This window comes from Chiloscyllium punctatum, chromosome 21 (genome assembly GCF_047496795.1).
Source record: "Chiloscyllium punctatum isolate Juve2018m chromosome 21, sChiPun1.3, whole genome shotgun sequence".
Lineage (NCBI taxonomy): Eukaryota > Metazoa > Chordata > Chondrichthyes > Orectolobiformes > Hemiscylliidae > Chiloscyllium > Chiloscyllium punctatum.
The window spans coordinates 17650953-17671604 of NC_092759.1; the positions used below are offsets into that span (position 1 = coordinate 17650953).

At 42.9% G+C, this 20652-nt stretch overlaps 1 protein-coding gene across 1 annotated transcript in view; it reads left to right on the forward strand.

The window, feature by feature from the left end:
• LOC140492466 (uncharacterized) overlaps nucleotides 1-12308 on the forward strand; it is a 119199-nt gene extending 106891 nt beyond the window's left edge. The window contains exons 13-16 of the mRNA XM_072591355.1: nucleotides 2885-3061; nucleotides 4055-4164; nucleotides 6065-6147; nucleotides 12199-12308. Coding sequence (XP_072447456.1) covers nucleotides 2885-3061; nucleotides 4055-4164; nucleotides 6065-6147; nucleotides 12199-12240 — 412 coding nt within the window. The 3' untranslated portion in view covers nucleotides 12241-12308. The remainder of the gene's footprint in view (nucleotides 1-2884; nucleotides 3062-4054; nucleotides 4165-6064; nucleotides 6148-12198) is intronic.
• Nucleotides 12309-20652: the final 8344 nt, after the last annotated feature.

Below are 20652 nucleotides of genomic sequence, written 5' to 3' on the forward strand. Positions count from 1 at the left end.
GTGGACTGAGGAATGATGGATGAAGTTTAATTGGTCATAACATTGAGTATAGGATTTGGGACATGATGTTGCGGCTGTACAGGGCATTACTGAGGTCACTTTTAGAATACTGCATTCAATTCTGGTTCCCCTTCTATAGAAAGGATGTTGTTACATTTGAAAGGGTGCAGAAACTATTTACAAGGATGTTGCCAAGACCAGCAGATTTGAGTTATAGGGAGAGGCTGATAGGCTGGGGGCTGATATCCCTGGAGTGTCAGAGGCTGAGGGATGACCTCATAGAGGTTTATAAAATCATGAGGGGCATGGCTAGGGTGAATAGCCAAGGTCTCTTTCCCAGAGTAGTGGAGTCCAAAACTAAAGGGTTTAAGGTAAGGGGGAAAGAGTTCAAGAGGACCCGAGGTGTAACCTTTTTGCACAGATGGTGGTGCATGTATGGTATAAGCTGCCACTGGAAATCGTGGACAATTACATTCAAAATGAATATCTGGATGGGTACATGAAAAGAAAGGTTTAGAGTATTGTGGGCCAAACGCTGGCAAATGGAACTAGGTCAGATTAGGATATCTGATCGGCATGGAGAACTTGGGCTGAAGAATCTGCTTCCATGCTACATGACTATATGTTCAAAAGTTCTCTCTTTCTCACTTTTTTTCTGTTTTCAATCATAACTCAAACTGTTTCATTCCATTTTCATATTTGAACTGTTTTATTTGCAATTCAATTTGAGCCATTTCCAATGATTCCGATTGCATTGCTAGACATTGTAAGTGCTGAGCTATCACTGCAATCATCTCCTCCTTCATCAAAGGCAACTTCAACTCCAGCTAATCCACCAATTCCAAAAGCTTTGTCTTACTCACCTTCTGTAAACCTCTACAAGGGACTTCTTCACACCCAGGAAACTCTTAGCCACCGAAAGAGCCATTATTACAAAAGGCACGCCCTATCTCAACCAACTGAGTGCAATACCTGAAAAGAGAACATCACAACTCACCACTTTAGTCCAACTTTAGTCTAAACCCAAGTTGGAATTAAATATTTTGATCCCAACAAGAGACCCCAATCTGTTACAGACCAGACCAAACCCCCTCAAAAGATATCAAGCAGATAGCCTAGACGCTACCTTTTCTCTTATTTAGAGGCAAGTGTAAGGTGCTGTGTTCCAAATGTGATTTGATTGGTCAAACTACTCGGCTTTAAGCAAACTACACTTTATTCTTACACATCAGTTAAAATACATGTAAAGAAAGAACTGGGATAACCTTAACTCGCGAAATGCTTGACGAGATGATATATTATTTAGCTACTACACATCAACTGTTCCAATATGGCAGCATCCCATAAACACACCCTTGGCAAAGGCAATTACAGCAAAACAGATTTCCATGGAGCAGACACCTCAGCACGAGGTTTAAAACACCCCCTCTTCAAGAAAACTAGTTAGATAAATCCCTCTGAAAGGCACATATCATGACAATCAGCATGACGTAACAAGGAGACATGGGGAAACCATGAGCAGCATGAGGTGACATTAATTTGGCCTGGGTGGTATGGGGAATGGGGAGGGGAGTAGAGATGTGGGGGAACCTAAGAGGTGATGGTGTGAAATCTTTATCATCTGAGTCATATAAAAATAAACTTGGAGCCAGTGAAGATCAGTCAACGCTGGAGTGAAGTATGAACGATAATTTAGGAAACAGGCAATAGAATTATAAATGGCCTCAAAATGACAGAAATCAGAGCTAGAAACACGGGCCAGGGGTGTATTAGATACTCTCAACTAGAGGCACTAAAGGCATGGACAAGGTTTCTAGCAGATGAGTCTAGGCAAGGGCAGAGTCAAGCAATGTTACAGATGAGGAGATAGGTGGAATTATTGATGGTGCTGCTATGTGGTCCATAATGCATCCTGGGGTCTAATATGAAAACGCTCAAGAGACATAGTGATGGTAGGATAAAGCGATTTGTCATCAGCTTACATGGGGAAACTGACAATGTGGTTTTTGATGGTCAAGATTAGAGTGGTGCTGGAGAAGCACTGCAGCATCTGATGAGCAGGAAAATCGACGTTTCGAGCAGGAGCCCTTCATCAGGAAGACTGACCCTCCCACCTATTTGCTCTACCATCCCCTCCCACCTATCGCCTTTATCTCTTCCTCCATCCACCTATTGCACTCTCAACTATCTTCTCCCCAGCCCCAACCCCTCCCATTTATCTCTCCACCCTAGAGGTTCCCAGCCTCATTCCTGATGAAGGGTTCCTGCCCAAAATGTTGATTTTCCTGCTTCTCGGATGCTGCCTGACCTGCTGTGCTTTTCCAGCATCCCTCTAATCTTCAGCATCTGCAGTCCTCACTTTCGCCTGGTTTTTGATGGTGTGAACAAGAGCAGCCACTTTTTTTTTTAACCTATTTTTCTTATCAACCTGTTCAGAAATGTTAGTGCACACCTCTGGAGCAGGTGGGACTTGAACCTGGGCTTCCTGGTCCAGGGGTAGGGGCACTACCATTATGCCACAAGCAGATGCATATATTGTAACATTGGTGAGGAAACAAGCCATTAATTGATCACCAATTGGCTCAATAATGGCCTTAATACATGTAAAGGAAAGCAGGTAGGGTGTTGAGGCCTAATCAACACTTTGCATTCATGGAGGCAGTTTGGCACCAGGCAAGTAAGCCACTAACGCGGCACCCATTCATTTTTACGTTTCCTCCAACTATAATATGGCAGCTGGGGTCAATAACGTTTCCCCTCTATGAATTAAATGGTGTGAATCTCCTGTCCTCAGGACCCTGGTGTGTTGTTTACTGGAATGGCTGAGAAGTGATGTCATGCCAATAGTCAGTAATGGTGAATCTTTCCCTCCCTCTTTGCCCAGCTGTGATTCAACTGGAACTTATTGGTACCTTGGGGATTTCTGTAACCACCCAATTCATAAGAATGGTTTGATTGGTGGTTTATCAGCGACATTGATCCTGTTTCTTCTGGGCCTTATAGCCTTTGCAGTCTACACGGTGTGGTTTCAAAGGAGCAGAAAACAATACCTCAGAGAAAGGTACAGTACAATATGACCATCTAAAACATTAAGACGTCGGCTCTGTGTCTTTGTATTTCATATAAATTTGTATCAAATAGATCTTGAGAAAGCAGTAAGAGAAGTTTGAATAAAGACATGGAGAACGGACTTGTTCTCAGCAAAGAGGGGGTGGGTTTGCAAACATGTGGACAGTTACATTCCCTGGCATTCCAACTTATCATACTCTCCTGGCTTCCTTCAGTGGGGGTTTCAAGGCCAGTCCTGGCTCACTTGGAGCTTAAGTACTTCTCTCAAAAAGTGCTATTACACTCTGACAGGTCACTGTCAAACGTGATGGAAACTCTCCTGTCTCGCACTTTATTTACCTGCAGCTACATCTCCTGCCAGCAGCCCTCACTGTGGCATGGAAGCAGCAGAGAAGACCAGTAATTTGTACCACCGATAAGGAACAAGGGCAAAGCCTACACCATTCTAAGAATACTACCAGCAATAGAACAGCACTAATTGCATTCTCTTCAACTGCACACCCCTTCCAGATGGAAGGGAGGTGGAAATGGACAGTGAGGTCGAGCTGGAAGGAGGCAAGACTCCCAATACAGCCATATGATCAGCTGTCCTGACAGTCTGAGTACCAGTGCTTTAGGGGGTGGGTGCGGGTTCCATTTCACCCACAGGTCATTTCTGTAGCTTCTTGAAGCAAATTACTAAAATGATGCAAGAAGTGGAAGTAGTGTGTGTCAATTGACCTGGTAAACTAAACCAATGCAAAGTACAATTACCTTTTCTATTCCAAGTGCAATTAGAGTCATAGAGAACCACAGGGAGAAAGTGAGGACTGCAGATGCTGGAGATCAGAGCTGAAAAATGTGTTGCTGGAAAAGCGCAGCAGGTCAGGCAGCATCCAAGGAGCAGGAGAATCGACGTTTCGGGCATCAGGAATCATAGAGAACCACAGCATGGGAACAGACCCTTCAGCCCAACTCTATCTGACCTCTGTATTTTTTTTAACAGAGAGGATGAGCACAACAAAATTATATCAGAGAAATGGGAAGAAGATGATATTGAATATTACAATCCTTCAACAATTACTCTGGCTAACAGAGAAGATGCCAGCTTTGACAGTAAGGCTGATATTTACTATACCTTTTAATTTTATTCAGATATTTGAGTCAGACATGTATTAGCAATAGAATAGTCAAGACCACTTTAAATTTGAGCTGATTGTGATTTTAATTTGATTCCAGAGTCTATTTTGAATGACACAAAAGATTCCATAGGTTACAAGACCGAGGATGGTTGCAAATAGTATACTGATTTTGTTCATTCTGAATGTAATGGTGACTGCAAAATACAAATAGTATTTAATCCGCTGAAAAGTAAAAGAACTACTCTCCTGCTAGCCTTCGACCTGTTTCAACAGATGTTGTTCTTGATTTGTGGTACTTAACAGTGAGAACCTAGCTGACAGTTTAGGTGCTGTAAAGGATCCCATGATAACAAAGAACTGTCTGTTCTTCTTGATATACAATGTTCCTCCCTCTATAAAAAGATCTTATTGCTGTTGTAGGATTTATGAAAAACTCATAGAGTCATAGAGATGTACAGCACGGAAACAGACCCTTCAGTCCAACTCGTCCATGCTGCCCAGATATCCCAACCCAATCTAGTCCCACCTGCCAGCACCCGGCCCATATCCCTCCAAACCCTTCCTATTCATATACCCATCCAGATGCCTCTTAAATGTTGCAATTGTACCAGCCTCCACCACTTCCTCTGGCAGCTCATTCCATACACTTACCACCCTCTGTGTGAAAATGTTGCCCCTTAGGTCTCTTTTATATCTTTCCCCTCTCACCCTAAACCTATGCCCTCTAGTTCTGGACTCTCCGACCCCAGCGAAAAGACTTTGCCTATTTACCCTATCCATGCCCCTCATAATTTTGTAAACCTCTATAAAGTCACCCCTCAGCCAGAGACGCTCCAGGGAAAACAGCCCCAGCCTGTTCAGCCTCTCCCTATAGCTCAAATCCTCCAACCCTGGTAACATCCTTTTAAATCTTTTCTGAACCCTTTGAAGTTTCACAACATCTTTCCGATAGGAAGGAGACCAGATTTGCACGCAATATTCCAACCGTGGCCTAACCAATGTCCTGTAGAGCTGCAACATAACCTCCCAACTCCTGTACTCAATACTCTGACCAATAAAGGAAAACATACCAAACACCTTCTTCACTATCCTATCTACCTGCGACTCCACTTTCAAGGAGCTATGAACCTGCACTCCAAGGTCTCTTTGTTCAGCAACATTCCCTAGGATCTAACCATTAAGGGTGGCACGGTGGCACAGTGGTTAACACTGCTGCCTCACAGCGCCAGAGACCCGGGTTCAATTCCTGTCTCAGGGGACTCTCTGTGTGGAGTTTGCACATTCTCTCCGTGTCTGTGCGGGTTTGCTCCGGTCTCCTCCCACAATCCAAAAATGAGCAGGTTAGGTGAATTGGCCATGCTAAATTGCCTGTATTGTTAGATGAAGGGGTAAATGTAGGGGAATGGGTCTGGGTGGGTTGTGCTTCAGTGGGTCGGTGTGGACTTGTTGGGCCGAAGGGCCTGTTTCCACACTGTAAGTAATCTAGTCTTAAAAAGTCCTGCTAAGATTTGGCTTTCCCAAAATGCAGCACCTCGCATTTATCTGAATTAAACTCCATCTGCCACTTCTCAGCGTGCCTCTACGGAATAGCAGAAGTATTTCAAGGCAGAAGGAGGCCATTTTTAATACAAAGCTAAATAATCCCCAACTAATCCAGTTAAGTATAATCTTTGATGAATTGGAGGACAATGGATAATTAGGCTAAGGCATACAGATATAATTAACTTCTCATTCATAAATTCTCATTTCCCTACACTGTAGTGAACTGAAAGTACATTCAAACACTTTGGTATACTCAAGATATAAAATGTGCTGTACATATATAAGGTTAGTCTTTCCTGATATAATGATCTTTTCTTATGTTTATAATGCAGATTCAACAGGCCAAAGGGAATTGTCTGACGATTCTGTGGAGAATATGAAATCGGAGCTATTCCCCAACTTCTATACTGAGGAGGTTTGTATTTAAACTGTTATTTGGTTTAATAATGGACCAGTTAAACCGTAAGTGCCACAGAGATGTGTGACTTCAAATTCACCTCTGTTGGTAACTCTTTGAGAAGAAGATGTATTACTCAGGTCAAGAAATTTATAGCTCTCTTTTTTTTCTCTCAGAAAGTCATGCTTAAAAACTTACATGAGCAGTAATGTATTCAAAACTGTATCATTGGCTGTCAAACACCTCTTGCCTGAGGTACAGTAGAGAAGTCGAAAAGAGGAAATGTGTGCCTCTATAGAATAACAGAAGGAGGCCATTTATAATATAAAGCTAATTAATCTCCCGACCAATCCAGTTTAAGTACAATCTTCGGCAAATTGGAGGATTGGAGCACAGGGGATAATTAGGCTAGGGCGTACAGACATAATTAAATTCTCATTCATAAAAGATACATCTGTCCTGATTTTTATGTATCCATCATCAATTCCTTTGCTCAAGTTTAGACCGTAAGAAAAAGGAGCAGAAATTAGGCCATTTGGCCCATCGATACTGCTCCGCCATTCAATCATGGCTGATGAAGGGCTTTTGCCCGAAACGTCGATTTCGAAGCTACTCGGATGCTGCCTGAACTGCTGTGCTCTTCCAGCATCACTAATCCAGAATGATAGTTTTCTCAACCCCATTCTCCCGCCTTCTCCCTGTAACTCCTTGATTCCCTTAACAATCAAGAAATTATCTATCTCTGTCTGAAATATACTTAATGACCTGGCCTCCACAGCTTTCTGTGGCAGTGAATTCCATAGATTCACCACTCTCTGGAAGATCCTTCCCTTCACTCTAAAGCTGTGCCATCGGGTCCTAGTCTCTCCTATCAATGGAAACATCTTCCCAATATCCATTCTGTCCAAGTCTTTCAGTATTCGGTCAGTTTCAACTAGATCTCCTCTTATCCTTCCAAACCCCATCAAGAATAAACCCAGATTTCTCAAATGTTTGTCATATGTGAAGCCTTCATTCCTGGGATCTTTCTTGTGAACCTCCTCTGAACCCCGTCCAGAGCCAGTACAACTTCTCTGAGGTATAGGGCCAAAAATTGCTCACAATATTCTAAATGAGGTCTGAGCAGAAGCTTATAAAGCCTTGGACGTACATCTTTGTGTTTATATTTAAGTCTCCCAAAATAAATGCCAGCATTGTATTTGCCTTCCTAGCTACAAACTTAACCTGCAAATTTACCTGAAGAGAATCCAAGACAAAGACTCCCAAGTCTCTTTGCATTTCAGATTTCTGCATTTTCTCCCATTTAGAAGATAGTTTATGCCTCTATTCTTCCTACCAAAGTGCTTGACCTCACACTTTCCCACATTGTATTCCATCTGCTACTTCTTTGCCCACTCTTCTAACCTGTCCAAATCCTTCTCCAGCCTCTGCGCCTCCTCAATGCTACCTGTCCGTCTACATATCTTTGTATTATCAGCAAACTTAGCTGGAATGCCCTCAGTTCCTTCATTTAGATCATTGATGTATAAAGTGAAAAGTTGTGGTACCAACACTGACCCTTGGGGAACCGCTAATCAGCAGCTACCACCCTGAGAAGGACCATTTTAACCCCACTCTCTGCTTTCTGCCAAAAGGCCAATGTTCCAGCCAGGTTAGTACCCTGCCTGTAATATCCTGTGTGGCACCTTGTCAAAGTCCTTCTAGAAGTCTAAGTAGATAATATTCAATGCCTCTCCTTGGTCTAATCTGTTCATTACCTCCTTGAAAAATTCTGACAGATTTGTCAGGCATGATCTTATTTTACCACGAACTTTCAAGTATTCAGGAATCTCATCCTTCACAATGGACTCCAATATATTACCAACAATTGAGGTCAGACTAATTGACCTGTAATTTCCTGTATTTTGCCTTACTCCTTTCTTAATTGGTGGTGGGGGAGGGTTACATTGGTGATTTTCTAGTTGTCTGGGACCGTCCCTGACTCTAGTGATTCCTAAAAGATCACCACAAATGCCTCCACTATGTGGGCGGCACGGTGGCTCAGTGGTTAGCACTGTTGCCTCACAGCGCCAGAGACCCGGGTTCAATTCCTGCCTCAGGCGACTGACTGTGTGGAGTTTGCACGTTCTCCCTGTGTCTGCGTGGGTTTCCTCCGGGTGCTCCAGTTTCCTCCCACAGTCCAAAGATGTGCAGGTCAGGTGAATTGGCCATGCTAAATCGCCCATAGTGTTAGGTAAGGGGTAGATGTAGGGGTATGGGTGGGTGGCGGGGCGGTGTGGACTTGTTGGGCTGAAGGGCCTGTTTCCACACTGTAATGTAATCTAATCTAATCTAATTCAGCATTCTTCATCAGAACTCTGTGGTGTAGTCCATCTGGTCCATGTGATTTACCCCCTTCCCCCCCCCCACCAGACTTTTCCTTGGTAATGGCCATCATACTCATCCCCCCCGACTCTCTTGAATTTTTGGGATATTACTCATGTCTTCCTTTGTGGAGATTGATGCAAAGTACTTGTTCAGTTCCTTAGCCATTTCTTTGTTCCCCATGACTACTTCTCTAGCATCATTTTCCAGCAGCCTAATGTCTACTTTTGCCTCTCTTTTGCTCTTCATATATTAAAAGAAACTCTTGCTATTTTCTTTTATATTACTAGCTAGCTTACTCTCATATTTAATTTTCTCCCTCCTTATTTCTTTTCTCATTGTCCTCTCTTGGTCTTTGTAGGCTTCTCAATCCCCTGGCATCCTATTGCCCTTTGTTGCATTATATGCTTTCTCTTTTGCTTTTACGCAGTCCCTGACTTCCTTTGTCAGCCATGGTTGCCTCATCCTCCCTGTACCATGCTTCTTTTTCCTTGCGATGAATCTCTGCTATGTCTCCTGAATCACTCCCAGAATCCCCTGCCATTGCTGTTCCACTGTCTTTCCTGCTCGGCTCCTCCCCCAGACAGTTCTGGTCAACTCCTCCCTCACACCTCTCTAGTTGCCGTTATTCAACTGTAATACTGTCTTATTTGATTCCACCTTCTCTCTTTCAAATTGCGGAATAAATTCTATCATGTTATGGCCACTGCCTCCTACAGGTTCCTTCACCTTAAGCTGCCTTATCAAATTTGCCTCATTGCACATCACTAAATCCAGAATTGCCTGTTATATCGTGGGCTCCACTACAAGCTGCTCCAAAAAGCCATCTCATAGATGTTCCACAAATAAATTAACTTGCGATCCACTACCAACTGTCCCAGTCCACCTGCATGATCACTACAACCTTGCTTTTCTGACAAGCTTTTCCATCTCTTGATGTATCTTGTGCTTCACATCCTGACTACTGTTTGAAGGCCTGTACATAACTCCCATTACGGTTCTTTTACCTTCGCAGATACCCACAGATCCGACATCATCTGACCCTACCTCAATTCTTGCATTGGATTTAACTTCATTTCTTTCTAATAAGATAACTCTGCCCCCTCTACCTGCCTGCCTGTCTTTTCCATAGGACGTATACCCTTGGATATTTAGATCCCAGTCCTAATCCCCTTGCAGCCATGTCTCCATGATGGTCACCACATCGTCCCAGCCAATTTCTATCTGCACCACAAGCTCGTTTCCTTATTTCGTATACTGTGTGCATTCCGATATAGTCCTGTATTTACCATCTGTCTTCTCATTGTCATCCCTTTATCCAATGTGTTTGAAATTAGATTCCTCACCCTTTCCAAACAATCTGACATATTTTGTATCTTGGAGACTTTAGTAATCTCACCTGAGTTTTCCTTTCTTTTCACTTTTTAAATTCTTTTCCATGCAGTTGAATCCACCCCCACAGATGTTAATCTGCTGCTTTGTTTCCCATTAGCCATTATAGTTCTTGGGGTTTTACCCTTCCCTTCCCCCACAATTTCTCCTTTAAAGTCCTGTAATTGAGTTATAGAGTCCAACAACACAGAGACAGGCCCTTTTGCTGACCCCCAAAATGTCTACCCACGCTAACCCCATTTCCCTGCACTTGGCCCATATGCCTCTAATCCTTTCCTATCCATGTATTTGCCCACATGCCTTTTAAATGTTGTTAATGTAGCTGCCTCAATCATTACCACTGGCAGCTCATTCCATATGTGTACCACCCTCTGTGTAAAAATGTTGGCCCTCTTTTATTCTTTCCCCTCTAACCTTAAACTGCTGTCCTCTTGTCCTTGATTCCCCAACCCTGGGGAAAAAGACTGAGTGCATTCACCCTATCCATGCCTCTCATGATCTTATACACCTCTACAAGGTACCCCCTCAGTCTCCCACGCTCTAAAGAAAAAAATCTTAGCTTGTCCAACCTCTGCGCATAACTCAGACCATTGAGTCCAGGCAATATCCTTGTAAATTTCTTTTACACTATTTCTAGTTTAATAGCATCCTTCCTATAAGGTGACCAAAACTGAATGCAATACTCCAAGTGCGGTCTCATCAACATCCTGTATAACTGCATCATAACTTCCCAACTTCCAAACTCAATGCCCTGACCGAAGGCCAGTGTGCCAAAAGCCTTCTTTACTGCCCTGTCTACCTGTGACTCTACTTTCAGAGAACTGTGAACCTGACTCCAAGGTCCCTCTGTTCCACTACACTCCTTAAGGCCCTACCATTCACCCTGAAACTCCTACCTTGATTTCACTTTACAAAATGCAAAACCTCACACTTATCTATATTAAATCCATTTGCCATTTCTCAACCCACTTCGCCAGCTGATCGAGGTTCTGCTGCAATATCTGAGAGCGTTCCTCACTGTCCACGATCTTGCTATTCCTGCCTTGTACATTCTCATCCAAATCATTGGTACAGACAACAAAGAGTAATGGGCCCAGCACCGATCCCTGAGGGACTCCACTAGTCACAGGCCTCTAATCCGACAAGCATCCTTCCACTATTACCCTCTGCTTCCTACCATCCAGCCAACTGTATACCCAATTTGCATACTCCCCTGTATCCCATTCAATCGAACTTTCCAGAGCAGCCTACCATGTGGAACCTTATCAAAGGCCTGTTGACCACCCTATTCACTAGAACATTGGTCCCAGCTCGGTTTAGATAGAAACTGTCTCAATGGTACAGATCCCTCCTATTCCAATCCTGATGCCTCTTTCCCCCACCACTCCTTTAGCCACATGTTTACATCATTTATTCTCGCATCCCTCTGCCAATTTGCATGTGGCTCAGGTTATAATCCAGAGTTTATAACTCTTGAAAAGCTGTCCTTTAATTTAGCTCCTAGTTCCTGATAAGCCCCAAACAGGTCCTCCTTCCTCGCCTTGCCTATGTTGCTTGTCCCAAAGTGGACCACAGTTACTGGATCCTCCCCCTCCCTCTCTAAAATCCTTCCAAGCCTGTCGGAGATATCTCTCACTGTGACACTAGGCAGGCAACATGCTATTTGTGTCTCTCGATCCTGGTTACAAATGATGCTACCTATTCCCCTAATTATAGAATCCCCTACAACTGCCACTTGTCTTTTTGGTCTCCTCCCCTCTTGAATGGCCTATTGTGCCATGGTCAGCTGGCACATCCTCCCCAAAGCCCTGATCCCATCCACACAGGGAGCAGGTACCTCATACCTGTTGGTCAAAGTCAAGGGCTGAGCGCCTCTGTTCCTGACTACAGGATTCCTCTACCTGCCTCACTTGCAGTCACACCCTGCTGTCCCTGACCACTGACCGAATTACCCATAGAAATGTCTCAGGCAATAATAATTTCCTCCTATCTGCACTAACACTGCAGCACATTGACGAGAAGAATAATTCTGGATTAGTGGTGCTGGAAGAGCACAGCAGTTCAGGCAGCATCCAAGGAGCTTCGAAATCGACGTTTCGGGCAAAAGCCTTTCATCAGGAATTCGAAGCTCCTCGGATGCTGCCTGAACTGCTGTGCTCTTCCAGCACCACTAATCCAGAATCTGGTTTCCAGCATCTGCAGTCATTGTTTTGACCTAGAAGAATAATTCCCCATTATTAAAATGGATGTTTGAACTTGAGCATTAGGTTTATTTAGAAAAATAAATGAAATATTTACCTCTCTCTTTTGCAGATGAAAGTCCAGAGGCCAAGCTTGAATGTTTCTGAGTCATAACGTGTTCATGTTGCTATTTTACTGTTGATATACTTTTCACATCATCTTGTGTTTTGATATAAAATTGTCAGGTGATTCAATAAAGTGATTATGTTTTTCTTCGTGCAACTTTGTTGTTGTGTATTTCATAATATAAATAATTAGGAATCTAAATAATTAGGAGATACAGATTCCAGGGTTGGAGCAACATTTTTCTGTTGACAACAAATAAAAAAGCACCAGGACAAGATGAACTAAGTTGGAGTAAACCTCAGCTGACATTGACCTGTCCAGTCAAGGGTGTGTCTTGGATCACAGAACGTGTGCAAGCAGTTCTTTTCGGATTTGGTTAATTGTAATTAAGAGGAGGCTCGACAACAGCGATTTGCTTAAATGTGAACATTTATTGAATAATAATAAAAGACACAAAAACAAAGGTACATTTACTAAGTAAATAAAAAGAATGAAAAAGAGAGGAAGAAACACAGTAAGCCTCACACTCTTCTGCCCATTGGGACCCCATAATCTACGGTCTGTTTGGAGGCTAAAGGTTGTTTTGGGCACCGTTTGCGATCCCGGTCCAAGTTGAGGTCCAGAGGCTCGGAACAAAACTCTCTCTTAATCAGTATCACAGACAGCAAGACACAGAAGAAATAACTACAGAAAAACACGTTGTATGGTGCTGACTTTGGCATGTACAGGAATGTTGTGTACAGGACACATTCAAGGTCACCCAGCTGTCAAATACCATCAACACGTTTAGCCCTTCAGCCTATCCTACACGACCGATTACTGTAAAAGCTGTAAAAGCGCCATATCATTCTGAGCCCACTTTTAAAAAAACACAACTAATAGAAAATTCAGTCATTAAAAATGGAATTTTACTCACATCTTTCCTTGTAGTGTCTACTGATTACGTGAACATAGAAACATAGAAGGTGGAGCAGGAGGAGCCCATTCGGCCCTATAAGCCTGTTTCCCCCCCCATCACAATCATGGCTGATCATCCAACTCAATAGCCTAATCCTGCTTTCTCACCATAACCTTTGAACCCACTCGCCCCAAGTGCTTTGTCACGTTGCCTCTTGAATACATTCAATGTTTTGGCATCAACTACTTCTTGTGAATTCCACAGGCTCTTTGGGTGAAGAAATGTTTCCTCATTTCCATCACAAATCCTCAGGCTGTGACCCTTGGCTCTGGACACCCACCATTGGGAACATCCTCCCTGTATCTACCCTGCCTAGTCCTGTTAGAATTTTGTAAGTCTCTGTGAGATTCCCCCTACACTAGTCTACAATCTAATGAAAACGATCCTAACCAAGTCACTCTCTCATCATATGCCAGTCCTGCCATCCTCAGAATCAGCCCAGGAAACCTTCGCTGCACTCCCTCAAGAGCAAGAGCATCCTTCCTCAGAAAAGGTGACCAAAACTGCACATAATATTCTGGGGTATGCCCTCACCAAGGCTCTGTGTAACTGCAATAACACATCCCTGCTCCTGTTATTGAAACCTCTCGCAATGAGGGCCAACATACCATTTGCTGTCATTACCGCCCTGCTGCACCTACATGACTGGTGTGTGAGAACACCCAAGTCCCACTGCATCGTTCCCTCTCTCAAATTACAGCCATTCAGGTAGTCATCGGCCTTCTTGTTTTTGCTTCTAAAGTGAATAGCCTTGCATTTATCCAAATTATACTGCATCTGCCATTGATTTTCCACTCACCCAACCTGTCCTGGTCATGCTGAAGGATCTCTACATCCTTCTCACAGTTCACCTTCCCACCCGACGTAGTATCATCTGCAAATTTTGAGATGTTATGTTTTGTTCCCTCATCCAAATCATTAATAATATATTGTGAACAGCTGGGGTCCTAACACCGATCCCTGTGGCACTTCACTTGTTACTGCCTGCCAATTTGAAAAGGACCCTTTAATTCCTACTCTTTGTTTCCTCTCTGCCAACCAGTTTTCTAGCCAGCTCCATATACTTCCCCCCAATCCCATGTGTTTTAATCTTGCACAATTATCTCTTAAAGGTTCAGGTGCACCTATGGTGGAGAAATATTCTTCTCCAAGGCACCCAGAAAGGATTGCTCGAGGTCCTTGTGAACAAAGACTTCAGTTTTGCATTTCTGAAGCTCCATATTGTGGGGTAGGTGGGGTCACATAAAGAGTCATCTCTTGTCCCTATAATTCATCCACACAAATCTATGGTCAGGTTTGGATGGAGAAGTGAAGAGATATGGTGCACTGAGATTCCAGAGGATGAAGGAGCCTTGTCAGTCTCTGGACACCATAATGCAGTTCTGAATCATGGAAACTATGTTGACCAAATTGTTAAGACGATATTTCTGATTAAGGTTAGAATTGCATTAATTGCACAGTTAATGTAGTTAATTGTCTGAATATTGTTTCCCAACACCTTTTTATGGGTGAGTAACATGGCTTCTGGAACTTGTGAGAATTACTGTGAAGCTAACAGAATAAAATTACAATGTTCAAGCTTTATTCTGTATTTAGCCAGTGTTGTACCTGTCCAGGGAGTGTTTGGTAGGATAGTGCAGAGGGAGCTTTGTTCTGTATCTAACCTCATGCTGCACCTATGCTGGAAGTGTATCATCGGACAGGGGACTGAGAGATTTATATCTATTGAATTCTGCATCTGCTTTAGAAGTGTTTGATGGGATAGTGCAGTGGAGCTTTACTCAGTGCAACATCCCTCACATTGTAGGCAACAATTCTTAATTAAACAAATGGAGTAGAATATCGCAAAATAGATTTAAGTTTTTAATAAGGCACACTGACCTTCCTGCAATATGCTTGTCCAAAGATTTCTTCCAAAAAAAAAATCCATGCCAGTTATTAGTGTTCTACAGAACATTAGTCTCTAGAATAACGTTTCATTAAGCTACAAGATCTAAATAACATTCCAATCATATGCAGTGGTCAGTGGCCATGTGGGTTTTGTTGATCCAAACGAAATGTGCAGGTAGGGCTACTGGGGTATTTGCATCCCTATCAGAGAAGCTATCTGGGGAGTATAAGGAGGTGAAGAAAAGCCATTTTAAGTGCATATGAGCTTGTAGCAGAAGTCTATCACCAATGTTTCAGGAATATAAGGAGGGCCCCTGGTCAAAACTCTTTTGAGTTTGAAAGAATCAAACAGAGTAATTTCAAAAGATGGATAAGAGCTTTAAAAATCAATCAAACCGATGATGCTCTTAGAGAGATAATTATTTTGGAGGAATTCAAAAATTCACTGCCATGTCGACTCTCCTGAATCAGTCCTTGCCTTTCCCAATACATATGCATCCTGTCCCTCAGGATTCCCTCCAACAACTTGCCCACCACCGAGGTCAGGCTCACCGGTCTATAGCTCCCTGGCTTGTCCTTACCACTCATCTTAAATTGTGGCACCACGTTAGCCAACCTCCAGTCTTTCGGCACCTCACCTGTGACTATCGATGATACAAATATCTCAGCAACGGGCCCAGTAATCACTTCTCTAGCTTCCCACAGAGTTCTCATGTACACCTGATCAGGTCGTGGGGATTTATCCACTTTTATGCGTTTCAAGACATCCAGCACGTCCTCCTCTGAAATGTGGACATTTTTCAAGATGTCACCATCTATTTCCCTACAGTCTATATCTTCCATGTCCTTTTCCACAGTAAACACTGATGCAAAATATTTGTTTAGTATCTGCCACATCTCCTGCGGCTCCACACAAAGGCTGCCTTGCTGATCTTTGAGGGGCTCTATTCACTCCACAGTTACCCTTTTGTCCTTAATGTTTTTGTGAAAACCCTTTGGATTGTCCTTAACTTTATTTGCCAAAGCTATCTCATGCTCCCTTTTTGCCCTCCTGATTTCCCTCTTAAGTATACTCCTACTGCCTTTATACTCTTCTAAGGATTCACTCAATCTATCCTGTCTATACCTGACAAATGCTTTCTTCTTTTTCTTAACCAAACCCTCAATTTCTTTAGTCATCCAGCATTCCCTATACCTACCAGCCTTCCCTTTCACCCTGACAGGAATATACTTTCTCTGGATTCTTGTTATCTCATTTCTGAAGGCTTCCCATTTTCCAGGCGTCCCTTTACCTGCGAACATCTGCCTCCAATCAGCTTTTGAAAGTTCTTGCCTAATACCGTCAAAATTAGCCTTCCTCCAATTTAGAACTTCAACTTTTAGATCTGGCCTATCCTTTTCCATCACAATTTAAAATCTAATAGAATTATGGTCACTGGTCCCAAAGTGCTCCCCCACTGACACCTCAGTCACCTGCCCTGCCTTATTTCCCAAGAGTAGGTCAAGTTTTGCACCTTGTCTAGTAGTTACATCCACATACTGAATCAGAAACATTTCTTGTACACACTTTACAAATTCCTCTCCATCTAAACCTTTAACACGATGGCAGTCCCAGTCTATGCTTGGAAAGTTAAAATCCCCTACCATAACCACCCTATTATTCTTACAGATGACTGAGATCTCCTGACAAATTTGTTTCTCAATTTCCTACTGATTATTAGGGGGGGTCTATAATACAATCCCAATAAGGTGGTCATCCCTTTCTTATTTCTCAGTTCCACCCAAATAACTTCCCTGGATGTATTTCTGGGAATATCCTCCCTCAGCACAGCTGTAATGCTTTCCCTTATTAAAAACGCCACTCCCCCTCCTCTCTTGCCTCCCTTTCTATCCTTCCTGTAGCATTTGTATCCTGGAACATTAAGCTGCCTGTCCTGCCCATCCCTGAGCCAAGTTTCTGCAACTGCTATGATCATCCAGTCCCACATTCCTAACCATGCCCTGGGTGCCCTGTTGGGCTTCTTGGATTTAACTAAATGCAGTTTAATTTATCAGTCCTATCTTATTCTCTGCTTTGTCCCTGCCTGCCCTGACTGACTGGCTTAGAACTCAGAACATAGAAAAGTACAGCACAGGACAGACCCTTCGGCCCACAATGTTGTGCCAAGCATTAATTCAAATCTAAAATAAAATAACCTAACCTACGCACTCCTCAATTCACTGCCGTCCATGTGCATGTCCATCAGTCGCTTAAATGTCCCATATAACTCTGCTTCCACCCCACCGCTGACAATGCAGTCTATGCGTTCACAACTCTCTGCATAAAGAACCTACCTCTGACATCTCCTCTATACCTTACTCTTAACACCTTAAAACTATAACCCCCTAGTGGCAGTCAACTCTGCCCTGGGTAAAGGTTTCTGGGTATCGACTCTATCCATGCCTCTCATTACCTTGTATGCCTCAAATTGTCCTGGATGTTGTTGATCTTTGAGGGCTATTGGAACTGCACCCAATCTGAGATGCTAGGAAACCATTAATATGGAGACTCTTGTTCCTCTCAAAGCTGGGATTTTGCAGTAAAGCTATCGAACATAGAACAATACAGCACAGAACAGGCCCTTCAGCCCTCGATGTTGCACCGCCTGGTGAACTACTCCCAGCTCGTCCCCCTACACTATCCCAAAATCATCCATGTGCCTATCTATTTGAAAGCTTTGAGAAAGTGAGGACTGCAGATGCTGGAGATCAGAGCTTAAAAATGTGTTGCTGGAAAAGCGCAGCAGGTCAGGCAGCATCAAAGGAGCAGGAGAATCGACATTTTGGGCATAAGCCCTTCTTCAGGAACCTGAGGAATCTTTGAAAGCTTTGTTTAACTGTTTCTTCACTCATTTCATTTCCTCTGGAAAAGCAGAAATCACAGCATACTTTAAACTATTGGCTCAGAGTCATAGAGTCATGGAGATGTACAGCGTGGAAACAGACACTTCGGTCCAACCCGTCCATGCCGACCAGATATCCCAACCCAATCTAGTCCCACCTGCCAGCACCCAGCCCATATCCCTCCAAACCCTTCCTATTCATATACCCATCCAAATGCCTTTTAAATGTTGCAATTGTACCAGCCTCCACCACTTCCTCTGGCAGCTCATTCCATACACTTACCACCCTCTGTGTGAAAAAGTTGCCCCTTAGGTCTCTTTTATATCTTTCCCCTCTCACCCTAAACCTATGCCCTCTAGTTCTGGACTCCCCGATCCCAGGGAAAAGACTTTGCCTATTTACCCTATCCATGCTCCTCATGATTTTGTAAACCTCTATAAGGTCACCCCTCAGCCTCTAGCGCTCCAGGGAAAACAGCCCCAGCTTCTTTCGAGAGAACACCCAATAAATCCCTTTTCAATCCGGAGAAGTTCTTTCTAGGTAATACTTCAATATAAGCATGTATTTGAGTCAAAATAAAAGAATCTTCAGTCCTTTGAGTCTGCGCCAGTCAAAAGCAACCATCTAACTATTCTAATCCCATTATCCAGCCTTTGACCCATAGCCTTAAATTCCCAACATTTGTTTAATTTATCCTTGGAGTTTAACCCTTAATAATTTCTGTAACCCTCCCCCTGTGAGTACCCATGAATTATTTCAGGGTTGTAGGGTAAAGAACTGCTCACTATCTTTCAGATGTGGTCTAACCAGGACATAACCAAACTGTAAAGTAACTGTTATCTTTTGCATTTGATTTCTTGAGAAACAAAGACCAGAATTCCAATAGCCTTTTTGATTATCTTCTGTACCTGTTTATAACCTTTTCGTGACAGACATACTTTGCTTTCTTTTAAACTTCTACTGTTGCTAGTATTTTTAATCCCCCATTTAGAAAGTTTCCTGTCATATTCTAAGTAGGTGACCTCACATTCACTGATAATGAAAATGTATTTGCCATATTTTTCCATTCACTTAATCTCTCTCCCTTTCTCTCTATCATTCCACTTACACCATTGACATTGCCGCCTACCCACATACCATCACATTTAGATCCAGGTTGTTCTACTATAACGCAAATTTCTTTAACACGCGTTGAGGACACTGTTTCTAAAGTGCGATCTTTTAAAGCATGTGTTGGTTATAACATGATTCCGGCTCCATTAGTTCAAATGCTGTTGCTATTAAGTGATTTTCTTATATCATGGGATTGCACAAGAATGGAACTCCTGCGTTATAGCAAAACTGACTGTATCTGGTTTTCTATCTCAGAATGTGAACACTTAGACAATGAACAGTTAAGACCCTAGCACAAATCCTGCAGGGACACCAATGGTCACATTTTACCAATTCAGGTATCTGCCCTTTCTTCATCTCCTGCCATTCCCAAACATGTCAATAACTTGCTTCCAATTCCAAATTCGAGCAAGAATCTCTTATGAGGTACTTCATCAAATGTGTTTTGCGGCCCATATCAACATTTCCCTGGTTCAAGTCTTAAACTGATTTTACTTTTAAAGAGATGGCAATCAAATATGACAAAGTATGCCCCCACCCATGCTGGCTTTCTGTGATAACCTGAAAATTTAAGGTGTTCAGTCTTACCCTTACATACAGAATAAAGTCATTTGCCCAGTTTTACATTGAATACTCAGCTTTGACTATGCATTCAAGTTTTGGAAAAGAGTTTAGCTATAAGGAGAGATTGGACAAACTTAGTTTGTTTTCACTTGAAAGTCAGAAGGTGAGGGGGTGACCTGTTAGAAGTTTACAGAAGTATGAGAGGCATTGACAGAATCGCTAATTGGAGTCGATTTCCCAGGGTAGAAATGTCAATTATTAGGGGACATAGATTTAAGGTAAAAGGGGAAAGTTTAAGGGAGATGTGTGAGGCACGTTTGTTTTGTCCAGAAGTGTCTGGAATGTGTTGCCAGTGGAGGTGGTAAAAGCAATGGTTAAAATGCACCTTGACAGATACATGAGTTGGCAGGTGATAGAGGCTTACGAACACACAGAGGTAAAATATGCTTTGTTTAGAAACAAAACGTGTGTTGGTGCAGGCTTGGTGGGCTGAGGGGCCTGTTCCTGTCTGTACTGCTATCTGTTAAATCAGAATAGTTAGTGTCTTGGAAAGTGAACTTGCAAGGGGGGTGATGCTCTTGTGTATCTGCTGCCCTTGTCTTTCCTGGCAGGTATTTTTTTTCAGATTTTAACTGAAAACTCAATGTACTTTTGATAAGCTGCTCAAGTGCAGTACGTGGATGGTGCAAAGAGCTTGCATTGCTTCAGACAGAGTTAAAGTAACTTTTAAAGTGACATTTCGATTCAGGAGGATACAAAGACACACACCATTCAATTTTGAATTGAAAAATGTGTACATACTGCCACAAGCAAAGGTTGAGGAAGCTCTGGGCGTGCTGTACTCCACCATTAACACCCTAGAGACGGCACACCCCGAGGTCTTGTTTATTGTGACTGGCGACTTCAATCAAGTCAATCAAAGGAAGGCATTGCCCAAGTACCACCAGAACATTACCTGCCTCACCAGGGGCCCGAACATGTTAGACCACTGCTACACCACTGTGAAGGAAGCCTCCTGCTCCATCTCCGCCCTCATTTTGTGAACTCCAACC